The sequence below is a fragment of the Grammomys surdaster genome, unplaced genomic scaffold, assembly GCF_004785775.1.
Source record: "Grammomys surdaster isolate TR1022 unplaced genomic scaffold, NIH_TR_1.0 125849, whole genome shotgun sequence".
Lineage (NCBI taxonomy): Eukaryota > Metazoa > Chordata > Mammalia > Rodentia > Muridae > Grammomys > Grammomys surdaster.
The window spans coordinates 2,805,920-2,821,009 of NW_021620675.1; the positions used below are offsets into that span (position 1 = coordinate 2,805,920).

A 15,090-nucleotide genomic window follows, 5' to 3' on the forward strand; every position below is an offset into this window, starting at 1 on the left:
TGTGTGTGTGTGTGTGTGTGTGTGTGTGTGTGTGTGTGTGTGTGTGTGTAAATAACTCAAAACTTTTGGTTGCTCTTCGCTGTGTGATGCTAATTCTTTTGTGAGGGTGATTCCCACAGATAGTCCAAATCGCATTGTGGCAGATGGGTTGGAGGGGACCTTCTCTTACTAAGTCATATAGACATGGCAGCTTTCCCTTCCGTCTCTGCTCCGGTTCTAGGTGGACCCCAGCATGAGTGAGGATGCTGAGAGCTTGAAGAAGACCGTGCAAGAACTGCTTGCCAAGCTGCGGGAGGCTGAGCAGCGACACCAGTCAGACCGTGTGGCTTTTGAGGTAAGATTTGGCATCTGGAGAGAGGATGCTCTGAGGGACTGGCTCCTGGATGGAAGGCCAGTGACTTTTTGAGCATGGACTTCATTTTTCTGGTGGATGCCAGCCTACAAGAAATGCAATGCTGTGAAACCTTGCTCGCTTGCCTGCCTCTGGTGTCCTCAGATGTTAAAGTGTTTGCTGTCCAAATCTGGCCAAAACGCATGTCTTTCTTTCCTTGGCAGTGCTGAGGACAGAACTACCTATCCCTTGTGCATGTTAGGCCATGCTCTACCACTGAGCATACCTAGTCCTTGAAGGTTACATCTTGAGTCTCTGTTCCACCGAAGTTGACTAGTTCTAGTCTAGGACAGCAGATAATTCAAAAGTCACTGCTGTGTCCCATAATAAGAATCATGGGGTCAAAGTTTCCTTGTGGGCAGGGACCATTGCTATCAGGTTCATAAAACTCCAGTGCCTGGTATAATACACGCTTAAGGTAGGTATTTCATAAATGTGAACTGAGTAAATAAATTTGTCTTATCAAGAAGTAACTGTGCCAGTGGACACACAGGGCCTTGTCACCTTAATTATTGTTATAGTCAGTTTTAGATTTTACTTTATGTATATGGCTGTTTGGTCTGCATGTATGTGTATCACATACATGCTTGGTGCTTGAGAAGGTCAGAAGTGGGCATTCAGTCCCCTGGAACTGGAGTTCTAGATGGTTGTGAACTGCCTCATGGGTGATGGGAATCAAACTTGAGCCCTCTGGAAGAGCAAACCTGAGCCATCTCCAGCCCCTATTGTTGTTTTTGAAACAGGCTCTCGTATAGCTTTGAATGATTCCTGATTCTCTACCTTCCCAAATGCTGTATTATAGGAGTGTGTCATCAAGCCTGGTTTGATTTTTGTGTGTGTAGGGGGAGAGGGGGCCTGTCCTGGAGATCAAATGCACACTAGACAGACACTGCCAGTGAGCTAAGCTACATTTCTAGTCCTATAGCTGATTTTGTTAAAAAAAAAAATTACATTCATTCATTCATCTGTGTGGTGGGTAGCAGACACTTCTATGGCATGCACATGGAGATCAGAGGACAGTTTATAGGAGTCATTTCTCTCCTTCCACCATGGGGGTTCTGGAGATTGAACTCAGGTCATCACATTTGGTGGCAGACCCTGCTGAGCCATCTTACCAGTCTGATTTTTTCCCTCCAGTAATATAGATTGTTTTAGAAGAATTAAAAAAAAATCTGTAAATATAAATCCTCTACCTATTAAGGTTGTACAAGGGAAAAAAAGTGTGCAAGGTCTTCAGTTCACTGTGGAAAAATTCTTAGGTTATAAAATGACGTGTACTATAGTGGGAATTCTGGAATTTTGGTTTCATCAAAAAACACAGAAATATTATAAGAATATGATTTTTGTTTTGATCCCAGGTGTGGGGTATGGAGCAGCTTCAGATGGTTCGCAGAAGCTCACTATGATTTGCCTTGTGCTCTAGCAGGGGCATGATTTTGCCAGCTCCAGATAGTTTCTACAATTGTGTGATGTTTGGAATTCTGGGAACTTTTCAGAGGTTACATAAATGCTAGGCTCCTGAGAGGCATGGTGGGTTGTTGGCTATTGGTTGCTGATTGTTAGTTACTGTTTGCTACTATTGCTTGCTGTTAGTTGTAGTTTGCTAAGTAGTTGTGCACAGAGAAGAAAGAAGAAATTAGATATTCTGACAGGGGAGATCAAACTTCCCCCAAGGAACTCAGCAGCAGGTGTAGCTGTGTGCTCCTGCCTAGGAGCTATCTGGAATCAAGAATGAAACACACACACACACACACAAACACACACATACACACACACACACACACACACACGGCAGTTAATTTTAAAATGCCTTGGCTAGCTCAAAGGGTGGGCAGTTCTAACCTTCCCGAGGCTAGCACACATTTCCTTCCTGCAGTCCTGGTTTAATGCCCTATAATTCTATATTGTATCTTTGTTGCCCTGGCTCCTTCTGGGCAGCTCCCTAGTCTTTGCTGCTCACGATGCTTCTGGGCAGCCCTTCCAGAGGTCACATTCCTTCTCACCTACATTTCAGATGATTTTTCTTCTGCAGCTCTAAAGTTGATCTGTCTCCTTCTGAATCATGGTGATTCTTCTCTCTTTCTTCTTCCCAGTTCCTAGCCCACACCAATCTCAAGGTCTTGCCTCAGTCTACCTGCCCAGCCATTTGCTCTTTATTGATCGATCAAAAACCAATTGAGGACAAGGACCTTCAGCGATTGGACACACAGATTCCTGATTTGGGGGGCCGGATTAATTCAAAGCATTAGAACCAACCTCCAACAAAAAGAAAGTAGTCTAATAATAATATTGCCCCTTTTCCAACCTCTACTTTATTCAGGGATTTCTTTCCTTTCTTCTCTATCTTTTTTTCTCTCTTATCAAGTGTTAGGGGGTTGAAAGGTTGGAAGAAGAGGGGTGGAGAAGGTTGGAAGAAAGAAGAACCCACAAAGTAGCAAAAACTAATTACAGTGCACTGAGCAATTTTCTGTCTGTTTTGCATGCTGTTAGAACATTAACCCTTCTATTATTGTTCACTCACAAATAAAATATGTTATGATAGGATTATATTCATCTCAGGTACTCTGGGATCTCATAGAAGGAGGATGGCCAGCCTTAATTCTTTTTCATGGAACTAAAAAAAATTTTTTTTCCATTGTGAAAGGGGGGGTGGTGTGTCGCAGTGCATATGTAGAGTTGAGTTTCTCTTTTCTGGAATGGATTGTTTCCTTCCACCGAATAGCTCCTGGACATTAAACTCAGATCACTGGGCTTGCTGGCAAGCACCTTTACCTGTGCATCCATCTCACTGACCCTAAACATGAGGGTTTTTGCGAGGAAGATGGAGAATGAAGAACAGCAGTGAGAAGGATGAACTGTCCTGAGGTTAAGGAAACATCCTGTGACACAGTTGGACCTCGCATCTGGATTGTGTGAGGCTGTGTGTGAGCACTGTCTTCACGGGGTAGAAGAAGGAGCTAGGCTTTGTTTTTCTTGCTGCTCTGTTTTTAAGCACACTTTCCTATCATACATAGTTTGACTTGGGACAATTTTAAGACCAGTTTGTGAGCAAAGCAGCTGTTTAGTAAAGATGTTCCCAGTCCCTTTTCCATGACACAGTTTAGATAGTCTGGTTATTTATGTACCAAATCCATGATCACATATTTCCTCTGTTGTCTGCAAAAGTTACAAGGAGGGGAGACTGAAGCTGCAGCCCCGAGCAGGGTTAGGGTGTTGGAAGCTTTGGGAAGTTGTGACATTCCAGACACACTTGTCACTTCTGACTGCATGTGGTAGAGCCAGCTGCTCCCAAGGAAGAGCTGCCTGAACATAAGTACTGGCCCAAGGCTGGGGATCACAGCCACCATGGTTTGGGATAGTGGGACTGTTCTTTACCCACCTGCAGCAGGTGTCCTTTGGTCAGGCTCCTTCCTCTGTGGGCAGGGCAGGATGAGCTACTGCACAGAGGAGTCTGGCTTTGGTTTTTTCTTTTTTTGGGGGGGGGGGTGTTGGATGTTTTATGTTTGTTTGTTTTGCATCTCTGTGATTCTAATTGGAGATTTAGGTTAAGGTTTTGTTAGCTCTGCCACGGCACACATCAGCCTGCATGCAGTATTTATGTACTGAAATGGGAACCCTTTCCTGCCCAGGAAGCTGGCCCGTTTTAGGTTAATACATATTATTGAGGTTGTCTCCTAACCTCTCCTGATGAATAAGATTGTCCAGTCTGCTGTTTTGAACCTGGGGGTATGAAGGGCAAGATTGACAATTATCATAAATATTGCCTTTCATTAAGCATGGCTTCCTGTTCTGCTGGCTGCCAGCTGTCAGGGGGGATTTGCAGTGAATTTGCTTGGCTAAGGGCAAGTGCATTCTGTGGACAGGTCCCGTCATACATATTCTGCATCAGACTTTTTCTGCCCTGATTCTGAGATTGGGAATAGCCAGACAAACTGGCTGCTTTCTGTCATACAGGCCTTCCAGACCTTATCTGGATTCTCTTTTACCCAGTGATGAGGTATCTGGGGTGAGTAGGAAGCAGAGAAATGTATGACGATGTACCCTGGTGGTAGCATAGGCCCTGCCATCCCCTAGCTTTATTTGTGATGGGGAAAAATGGACTCAATGAGTACCAGTTCCACCAAGACCTGTCAAGCAATTGCTATATGTAAGGAACTTTGTGGCTCAAGGCCTGTCTGCCATGAACTTGCACTGTGCTCATGAGTGCACCAAATCTGAGAAGAGCCTTCCCAGGGCTAGGAGGATGCTTAGGTGGGATATCTGTGGATCTGAAGGATAAACAGGCATTGGTGAGATGGAAACAAAAAACAAGGCAGACTCTTTACTCTCATTCTAAGGATTGAGAATCCTGCTGTTCTTTCCAATGTGGTTTCTCATATGCTAAAGGACAGATGCTGCCTGCTGCAGTACCTTGTGTAGGCGCTGTGCTGGCCTTGGTGTGGAGGGGCAGAGCGGGGAAGTGGAAAGGTGGGAGTGCATCTCCTAGGTTATTTGCTTCTGACCAGCAGGGAAGCCACAGCATTGGGTTAAGCTTGTCACCCCTGGAAGGGTCGTGGAGGTGTTCTAAGATGTCAACCAGGGGGTCTTGATGAACTGTGTGCCAGTTGACCTTGGAGATGAAGTTAGTCTGTCAGGGGCCAGTTAGTCTCCACAACCGTCCTGATGGGGTGAGAAGTGACAGTGTGCTCAGCATAGTCACTGCCTTTGTCCATCCTGCCCTGAAGCCATCCCAGGTTCCCTTTTGAAGGTTTATCTATGTTTGCCTTTTTCCTTTCACTGTCGAACACACCCTTCTGCATTATAGGTTACACTTAGCCGGTATCAGCGAGAAGCAGAACAGAGTAATGTGGCCCTTCAGAGAGAAGAGGACAGAGTGGAACAGAAAGCGGCAGAAATCGGGGAGCTGCAGAGGCGCTTGCTGGGGATGGAGGCGGTAATGGTGATGTTCTGGTTTCAGAGTCCAGCCCTGGGGCAGGAAGGGACCCAAGGCTTCTTTCTCTAATAGCTCCAAAAGTATCCCTTCCGAGCAGCCATGTACATCCATTCTGATACCTTCCAGCGCTTTAAGAATGGAAGGTCTGTCATCCAGCCTCAATCTCCTGCTGCAGTGAAACCTATTCCCACCTTAGACTTGTTCTTACATAGATGCCCCTTTGGGTTTCTGAAGACTCTTCTGAGTCGCCAGCCACTCCACATGTTTCATCCAGGATTGGCCAGAGGTTGGTAGGTGGGCTTGCACAATGCAGGGCCAACTTCTCCCTCAGGCAGCTGGGTGAGGCTGGGAAGTTTCTGTATGCTGAAGAATTGCTGGGAAGTTTCTGTATGTAGCCCTGTCAGGCTATTCCCTGACAGGGGAGGCCGCCCATCAAACCAGCCTGGCCTGCTGTTCTTTGGCAACAGTCCCAGGCCCATTAGCAGCCAAACCCCTGTTCAGGTACCCATTTCACCCCAAGGTGTTGATGTCTGTTCTTGCTACAGGCCTTTTTATTTTGTCCCACCCAGGAGCATCAGGCCTTACTGGTGAAAGTCAGGGAAGGAGAGATGGCCCTAGAAGAGCTTCGGATCAAGAATGCCGACTGTCAAGCAGAAAGAGAAAAGTAAGGGCCCTTGTTCACTGTAAAGCCGGGTGTAGGGAAGAGAGGGCGGGCTGTGTGCCCTCTGGAAGGAAGCTGGTGCTGATGTCAGATCTTCCAGTTCTAACTCAGTGTGCTTGCATAGGGTGGAGCCCCACCCAGACAGATACTGTTCAGAGGGCTGCCTTTCAGGGAGCTCATTTAATGTGGGGGCAATGATCTAAAGAAAAGGATTTATAAGGTCAGGCAGAGCCGAGGAAGCATGGGCTGTCACAGCTCTCAAGGCAAGAGGGTTTGCTGGATATGTCACTCTGTGTTTCTTACTCCTAAAGCAGCAACACTGGAAGTTCTGAAGTCATGTAATTTCTCCAGTCTTTTAGAGACAGAACGGATAACTCCATGAGGACTTCGTGTTGCTCTAAGCAGTTCAGGTCCTCAGAGGCCCATAGGGGATTGCTGAGCTTATTTACCTACTAGGTTAGAGGACTTGGCAAATCTCTGAGGAGAGGGGATCACTGGGACTCTCAGAGCAGATCCTGAAAGTTCAGGATCAAACAAGACATTGACAGGGCATGGTGGCACATGCCTATAATCTCAGCACTTAGAAGGCTGAGACTGGAGGATTGCTATGAGTTCAGGGCCAGCTTGTACTACAGAGTGAAACTGACTATGATCTTTCTGGATCATAGTAGTGGTAGTCTGTACCTATTATTCCAGGGACCCAGGAGGCAGAGGCAGGACCATGAGATCCAGGCCAGACTGTGCAACTTAGCACAGTTTGTCTCAAAAATAAATAAACAACAAACAAACAGTTTAATTTCAGTAAGCCACAGTGGGTCTGATCATCATTCTGTCAGTGATCATTTTTACATTTAGTAGACATTCCCTGAAGGGTCAGAGTCTGTCTCTAGAGGGTATTTTCTCTTCTTTAGGACAACCCAGGTTTGACCTTCCCAGAATGAAAGTACGGCATCTTTTAATTGTAGCCTCCTTTCTAGTTTGATGTCATATCTAAGTAAAAGGACAGTTGGAGCTGGAAGTGGTGGCTCATGCCTTTAATCCCAGTGCCCAGGAAGTAGATGCAGGTGGATCTCTATGAATTTTAGTCCAACCTGGTTTACAGGCAAGATCTAGGCCATTCAGGGCTACAGAGTAAGACCCTGCCTCAAGGAAAAAAACAAAAACCAGGAAGCTGGAAGTTCTCTCTTTACTGAATAGCTGAAGTCTTATGTTGTTGCAATTGGCCCCCCAGAAAAGCAAAGCAGTTACCTGAGTGATATTTATATTGTGTTAGGTATCCTAAGTAATCCTGAGGGAAAGTGTAAGGGAGGGCGCACATGTGCAAATGCTAATGAGGGGCAGCAGCACTCAGGGGTTCTGTCATCATTCTCCTTGGGTGCTGAGGGATGGCTGCATTCAGACCTCCCTCTTCTGTGTGGGAGGTACTGAGGGCAGAGTAAAGAAGAAGAGCAAGAGAAACAAAAGGTGAGATGATCACAAACGAACGCTCTGGAATAGTGTTTTACCCCTGTTCACCTCATGTGGAGAACTGGGGATGGGGTTTAGAGTTCAGGAAGGATGTTGGACACTGGTGCATTGTAACCACCTCACCCTCAGTACTGCTCAGGTTTGGTTTGGTTTGGTTTGGTTTGGTTTGGTTTGGTTTGGTTTGGTTTGGTTTGGTTTGGTTTGGTTTGGAGACAGGGTTTTCTGTGCAGGCAGGCTGTCCTGGAACTCACTCTGTAGACTCACGGATCTGCCTGCCTCTGCCTCCCAAGTGCTGGAATTAATGGCGTACGCCACCACTGCCTGGGTACTACATTTTCTAACAGCATGCACTTGTTGATATCTTTAGGCAGAACTGGAATAAGCAGTACCCGTGGCTTTTCAGGAACATCTGGGCACTCTCAAAAGTGACTAGGGAAATTGCTGTCTATGCACAGCACTAGGACATCAAGCAACCTTCTCTCCAGACACTGACTGCGGGTCTCTCAGTCTAATTCAAATCTGAGACTGTTCAGACTTACGGTGGACCCCTCATGTCAAGAGTTCAGTTCTACCCCCACTTTAGCTGACAATCAAAATTAGTGTGCTTAGGGTACCCATACACCTTTCCCATTTGTGAGTGTGTGTGTGTGTGTGGGGGGATTTCTACCTAGTTGCTTCCCCAAGTTCAAGAGTTTGTTACAGTGGCTCATGGAACTGATGAAATAATACTATAGGTTCTTAAAGGATCAGATGAACAATAGGTGAAGTGGTGTGTAGGGTGAGGTCCAGAGGGCACAGCAGTGCTCTTCCCAAACACTTGGTGTGTGCTATTCTCTTGACATGTGTATGCATTTCTGGACCTGACAGGTCTTTGAACACTTTGTTCAGGATTTGGGGAATGTTTCAATGTGCAACCCCCAGAGGTTGGAAAGTGGTTGATGTATATAAGGTTTTAACTAGCTCCTGTCCTGCAGCTGTCTACACACCCAGCCACATTTACTTCCTCCGTGTACTTAAGGCCTATTTAGTCCTGAAGATTCCAAATATTTTATCAGGAGCTGGAACCCCAAGACCAAATGCTATATAGTAAAACATGTGTCCCGCCATCAGTCTTGTGCTTGGAAATCTATAAAGGGTTGAAGAATTCTCTGTTAAAAATTAAGACAGAAGGGCTGGAGAGACGGCTCAGCAGTTAAGAGTATTGGCTGCTCTTCTAGAGGACCCAAGTTCAATCCCCAGCACCATGTGGCAGCTCACAATGGTCTATAACTCCAGTTCCAAGGGATCTAACAGACAGACGCGTAGGCAAGACATCAATGCACATAGAATAAAAATAAATATTTTTTAAAAAAGAATTAAGGATAAGAAGCAGATATTTCTTATTGAATATCTTGGCTTTGTTTGCTTAGAATAATCCTACTTCCTACTTAAATCTTTGGAGTAATCAGAAACTTACAATATACAAGCCAGCCAACTTTCTCCTGGCTTTTTTTTTTTTTAAGATTTATTTATTTTATGGGTATGAGTGCTCATTATCCACCATATTGTGGTTGCTGGGAATTGAACCCAGGACCTCTGGAAGAACACACAGTGCTCTTAATTTCTGAGCCATCTGTTCAGCCCTCTCCTGGCCTTAATAATTAAAAATTTTAATAATGTTAATATTATATTTTTTAAAAAGCCAGGCAGTAGTAGTATACACCTTTAATCCCAGCATTCAGGAGGCAGAGGTAGGTATATAGTTTGAGGCTGGCCTGGTCTACAGAGCAAATTCCAGGACAGCCAGGACTACATAGAGAATTCTGTCTTGAACAACCAAAACCAACCAACTAACCAACCAACCAACCAACCAACCAAACAAACAAACAAACAAAAAACCACCCTGCCCTTGGCAAAGCATGATGATACATCCCTGCAGTCCTAGCGACTGAGGAGGTTGAGGCAAGACAGTGCCTTTGAGTTGGGGCTACCACCTAAAACAAAAAAGCTGGAAAAACAAATCATGCTGCCCCCCAATGGCATGCAAATGACTTACCCTGTCTCTTGTCAGTGATGCTTTAAAGTGCCTGGTAATGTGGCAAGTGTGACCTCACCTCAGCTTCCTGGTCTTTATCTCTAGGGCTGTTGCTCTAGAAAAGGAAGTGGCTGGGTTTAGGGAGAAGATCCACCACTTGGATGACATGCTGAAGAGCCAGCAGCGGAAAGTTCGGCAGATGATAGAGCAGGTAAAGGGGGTCCCATCTTAGCTGCCGCATGTTTACCCCAAGCCTGTGCATCCATCACTTATTCCCTGTGGGCAACTGAATTTAAAACAGGTGACCCATGAGCATCAGGGCTTCAGGTACGCGAGTTTAGTATTGCTCTTCCGCAGTCATTCCCTAACATTGATTTTGCACTGAGTTTCTGCTTTCCCAATGGTCTCACTTACACTCTAAATCTTTTTGGTAAATGAGTAATGGGGTTGTAATAAATTCAGGTATCTACGAAGACTATCAGTCTTCATGCTTCTTGCAGATCTCTTGCCTAACTGTTCTGCCTGAGCATCAGAGTAGCATGTTTAGGATAGGCCCAATTGCAAAACTGTTTTGAGACCCTAAGGTTTCCCTCCCCAAACAGGGAGGGTCATTTCCTCTCTTCGTGTCAATTCCCTTTACATGTATTGTGTTTACTGCCATTTCTCACTGTCTAGAACAGTATCTGTGATGTGGTAAGCACTCAGTAAATGTTCTCTAGACAAAAGAATGGAATAAATAATTTACACTTTCCAGAACCAAAGGTTTTGTATCACCTATTATGTACTTAGGCTTTGAGTTTGGCATTCCCTCTCCTCCTCCTGCTTCTGGGATCATTAGTGATGAAAAGAAAGGATTTGTAGAAACACAAGTGAATCTGTGAGAGGGGTGTAGCTGCCCTTTTGGCTCTGCTGGCTACCCTATAACCAGTGTAGAGTTTGACGAGTGCAGGCCTAGTCTCTGTAAAATGAACTCCACATCTCTTACATCTTTGCAGCTCCAGAATTCAAAAGCTGTAATTCAGTCAAAGGATGCTACCATTCAAGAGCTCAAGGAGAAAATTGCCTATTTGGAAGCTGAGGTTTGTGTATTGGAAGTTCCCCAACACAGAACTGGGCTCTTAAGAAGCATAGGAATGAATTGGTCTTGTCTAGCAGCTGCTTGAAAGGAAGTATCTGGGATCATTGTTCCATGGTAGTTGAGAGCTTCCGGGGAGCAACTGACAATGATAAAACCTGTCCCTGCCATACAGGGTTAACATCATAGTGCAGCCACTACCATGGCATATTTTAACCATGTGAGCTTTGCTGATAGTGGAGCCAGGATTGACAGAAGAGGGCACATTCAGTGGTTGGATCTCCTCATACATAGCTCTGATAATGAGTTCAGTCGGCTATCAAGATGACTTCCTAGTCTCACTTCTGCTTTGCTGCTTTGTTTACTATCTTCAGATCATGTTGCAAGCCACTGTGTGAAGATTTCTGTAATAGAGGAGACAGATGAAAGACAGGGTATTTAGAGAAAGTATGGTCTAGAGTTAAAGATAAAAATATAGAGAAAAGCTATACCAAACCAAAAGTGTATGGGGTGGAGAGGTGGCTCAGAGGTTAAGGGCTTGCTGCTCTTCCAGAGGACTTGAGTTCAGTTCCCAGCACCCACATTTGTCTGCCCACAACCACCTGTATGTTCAGTTCCTAGGCATCTGACACTTTTCTTCTGGACTCTGAAGATACCTGTATGCATGTGGCATACACTCACGCAGACATACATATAAGTAAAAAGTAAAAACAAAACCAAAACTACAGATATTTTAAAAACTAGGCTGTTAACAAAGGCATATAACTATTTTGACTGACGACAAGAAGCTGCATACGGGAAATGTACATAGAAGGGGAGCCAGAAGTTACTAGTGTTGCCGAGTTACTGAGGGCCAGGTACTTGAGGCAGAGTGTGATCTGTTCTGACGAAGGGAGAGGACGCCCCTGGCTGGTGGCATGTTAGTACACATGGGGCTATCAGGAGCACCCATGCAAGTTAAACAGGGCATGCATGTAGCAAGCCAGAGAGACCCACTGTAACCTGCATTCACTTTCTAGAACTTAGAGATGCATGACCGCATGGAGCATCTAATAGAGAAGCAGGTCAGTCACGGAAGCTTCAGCACACAGACACGTGCCAAGACAGAGAACCTCGGCAGGTATGTACATGTGGAGAGTGGGCCCAGGAGGACAGGACAGAGCCAAGGGGTTTTGTAAAGCCTTCCTTGCTGAGGCTAGCAAGACTTAACCCAGCTTTCTGCCCCAGTCTCCTGAGTTCAACAGGCTACTTTCTAGCCTGAAGGACCATGCATGGTTCTGGAAGTATATGAACCCCCAAAGATTGTATGTAAAATGTATTTATACTATTTCTTTCTTTTTTTGTTTTTTTCTTTTGTTTTTTTTTTTTTGTTTTTGTTTTTCAAGACAAGGTTTCTCTTTGTAGCCCTGGCTGTCCTGGAACTCACTCTGTAGACCAGGCTGGCCTCGAACTCTGAAATCCGCCTGCCTCTGCCTCCCAAGTGCTGGGATTAAAGGCGTGCGTCACCACTGCCCAGCTTAAACTATTTCCCTATCACAAATTTATATGTATATTCACATATTTGTAGAGAAGGGTCTTTTGTTTCTAAGAGATTCACAAGAAGGCCTTAAATTTTTGGGGGAAAAATCCCAAGAATCTCAGCTATGTCCATCTCTCAGTTGTGTATCTACTATCTTTATCACTCTTGACACCAGATAAAAAGTGTCAGGCCAATGTTTGTCCTCCACGATACTGAAGATCACTTTTGAGCTCTCAAGAGATAAGTGTAGTATTCCAGCGGCACCATGGAGGGGAGGCTCGCTGAAGCTGAGCACAGCAGCTGTCCTCAGTGTTTATTCCTTTCTCTCCAGTGTCAGGATTTCGAAGCCCCCCAGCCCTAAGCCTATGCCTCTCATCCGAGTGGTGGAAACCTGAGCTGCCAGGAGATGGATGCTGCCATTGCTGTCGCCTCAGTCCTGCAGAGAAGCCCTCCACCCCTGTAGGCGGTTGATACTGACTCTGACTTCCTGACTACCCTGGTGGCCCCAGGTCTTGGGCTTTTGCCCCAGGCTCCTGTCCTCTGCTTGCTGGCAGATAGGTCAGGAGCACCTGTCTCCTTGGGACACTGCAGACCTCGGGAAGGCAGTCTCCTGCTAGCAGGAATGGAGTAACATCCTTATTCCCCGTTAGTGTTTTTCCATGTAACAGAGCTTCCCTGCTGTGTGCACTGGACTCTAGCTGCCCAAAAGCCAGGCCCTCATCAAGTTCAGAGAAGTGACAAAATTTGTCCCAGCCCAAAAAGCTAGAAGCACAGATGTGCAGTGATCGGAGTGTGTCCTGGGGAAATGAAGTTCCTTCTGCAAACACAGCTCAGTTCTTAGCAACAGGCTGTTTGTTTTCCACTTGGCTCCACCCTTGTGCCATGCTGACAGGGCCTTTTACAGGGAGCCCATGGGGGCTAGCCGGACAGGCCTGGTATTAGCCAGGGAACCTTGCCTACTAGATAGATAGCCTTGCCTTTTGGGGGACAAAGGAATGTACACTTAGGCAGCAGATTTTAGTAGGAAGATTCTCTAGGGCTATGAATAGTTCATGGAAGCTCCTACCTGTGGGTTTTCCCCTGCAGTGTCTTGAAGCACACCTCAGTCTTCCTAACCTAGAACTGAGAACTGTTTCCTCTGTCAGACTCAGCAAAACTGCTACTATATTTATTTTGCTAAGTTATTGCTAGTTTTGCTTACATACCATAATTGATATTGCATAAATCACAATTGATTTAGTACTAGTGTTCTGCAGCCTTCTGCTGAGGTATTTGGGTTTGCCTGGACATGGGGAAAGTATTCTGGTTGGCCTGGTTGGTTTCACAGTGTCATACTTACTCCCCATGTTGTCCCTCTAGCTGCTACTTTCCCTTTCTTTCTCCAGAGTCGACCTGTAACTCAGGAGGCTAGTGTCTGTCCCTGAGTATGTGCTGTCTGGGGAATAGGGCAGTCGGGACTGTTTGGGAGACAGAGGTTCCTCTAATCTCTCTGAACCCTTTTACCCCATAACAACCTCTATCCCAGCCCTGAATGACCCTGCAGCTCACTGTTTCCTATAGTGTGGTCTAGTAGCCTCAAGAATATTCAAGCATCTGAATGTGGGACCATGGGAACAGGTTTAGTCTTAGACCTACTTGGCTCACAACCAGAAGCATTAAGTCTGTGTGTTTCTACGTCAGGACTAAGCCCAGACCCTGGCTTTGTCTGTACAGTGTCCTGAGACTTCAGGAAGAATGAGGGGATTGTACATAATTCCCATGCCCCTTCAAATTCTTTTCCTGTCTGTGACACGGTCTTTGTGTGGCAACTTTAATAAATTATGCTAACATGTCTCTTTGCCCTGGGGGCCCTTTACTGCTTGGGGAGAATGAAAGCACATAATATACTGTCTCTAAAGGTGGCATCCCGTTGTCAACATGTGAGCAGTGAGTTACAACTCTCTCAGACTATGGTGTGTTGTGATATTCAGAAAAGTTATAAGCCATCAGGCCCTGTGGTCTAACCCAAGCTTTGACCCTGTCTGGGGTAGTGACCTTGTGAGATCACTACATCCTGACTTGGTGGAGCACTACCCAGAGTCACAGGCTGCATGGAAGGACAACAGTCACAGTAGAGGCACATGAGCAGCTCACATCCTGTGCAGAAGTGAAAAGCTCTGGGAAATGCTGACTGCAACTCTTCAAGGGTTTAGTAGTTTCTGGAAGTCTATGTTAGTACAGTGGTTTTTCCTTTCCTCCCTTTTCTGTCAGGAAGCTAGTTGGCTACAGAGCCAAACAAGACATATAACTGAATTTACATAAACTCTTCTGGGCCAAGGAAATGGGAAACAACTCAGTCCTATTGCCTTGGTCCCTCTGGTTTCCCTTTCTCTTTCAATTGAGAACGTAACTTTTCTCCCCCTGGTTCAGCTATATTCATAATACAGGCATCAAAATGCTCTGGAAACATTCTACCCCAGATCTGGATGTCTCCTGACTCCCAGGTTTCTCTTGCACTGGCAGTCTTGCTTGGCACAGGTATATCCTGACTGCTTGTCTTAGAATATTAACAGGGTGGAAGCAGGGTGGGGTTGGTAAGGGTGCCAAGAAGACTGGCCTAGCTAGAGGATGCAGGAGTGAGTGTTGCCCTGCAGGAGAGGGAGGCTCTCCAGCAGGGCCTGCTGGGCTACATGGGAGGAGCAGAGATGTGGGGTGGAGATAGGAAGTGGGTAGGAGACTTTCTGGAGACCAGAAGCAAAGCCCTAAGAGATTTGGGAGTTTGGGGGTGGGAGCTTGTCCTAAAGAGTTAGGCAAGGCCCTCCACCTGCAGGGGGGGCTTTCTTTCTAAGACTTGCCATCTGGACCCCTGCATTGAACTGGAGGGAGAGAAGGGTGCTGCCTTCAAGAAGGCAGGCAGTGTCCCTGTCTTTCTTCCCTGCCCCTGCAGGAAGGAGCTGCCTGGACCCATTCATGGGGGAGGGGCAGAGTGTTTTTTATTTATGTGTGTGTGTGTGTGTGTGTGTGTGTGTGTGTGTGTGTGTGTGTGTGTGT

The 15,090-nt window shown here is 45.9% G+C and overlaps 1 protein-coding gene across 2 annotated transcripts in view; it reads left to right on the top strand.

Annotated features, from left to right (window-relative positions):
* The window catches only part of Tuft1 (tuftelin 1), a 44,638-nt gene extending 30,738 nt beyond the window's left edge, over positions 1–13,900 (top strand). For both annotated transcript variants that reach the window (XM_028789746.1, XM_028789747.1), the window contains 7 exons: positions 221–334; positions 5,196–5,324; positions 5,894–5,988; positions 9,572–9,677; positions 10,462–10,545; positions 11,561–11,661; positions 12,392–13,900. In XM_028789746.1, the coding sequence (XP_028645579.1) occupies positions 221–334; positions 5,196–5,324; positions 5,894–5,988; positions 9,572–9,677; positions 10,462–10,545; positions 11,561–11,661; positions 12,392–12,455 (693 nt within the window). In that variant the 3' untranslated portion in view covers positions 12,456–13,900. The remainder of the gene's footprint in view (positions 1–220; positions 335–5,195; positions 5,325–5,893; positions 5,989–9,571; positions 9,678–10,461; positions 10,546–11,560; positions 11,662–12,391) is intronic.
* The last annotated feature ends 1,190 nt before the right edge of the window (positions 13,901–15,090 follow it).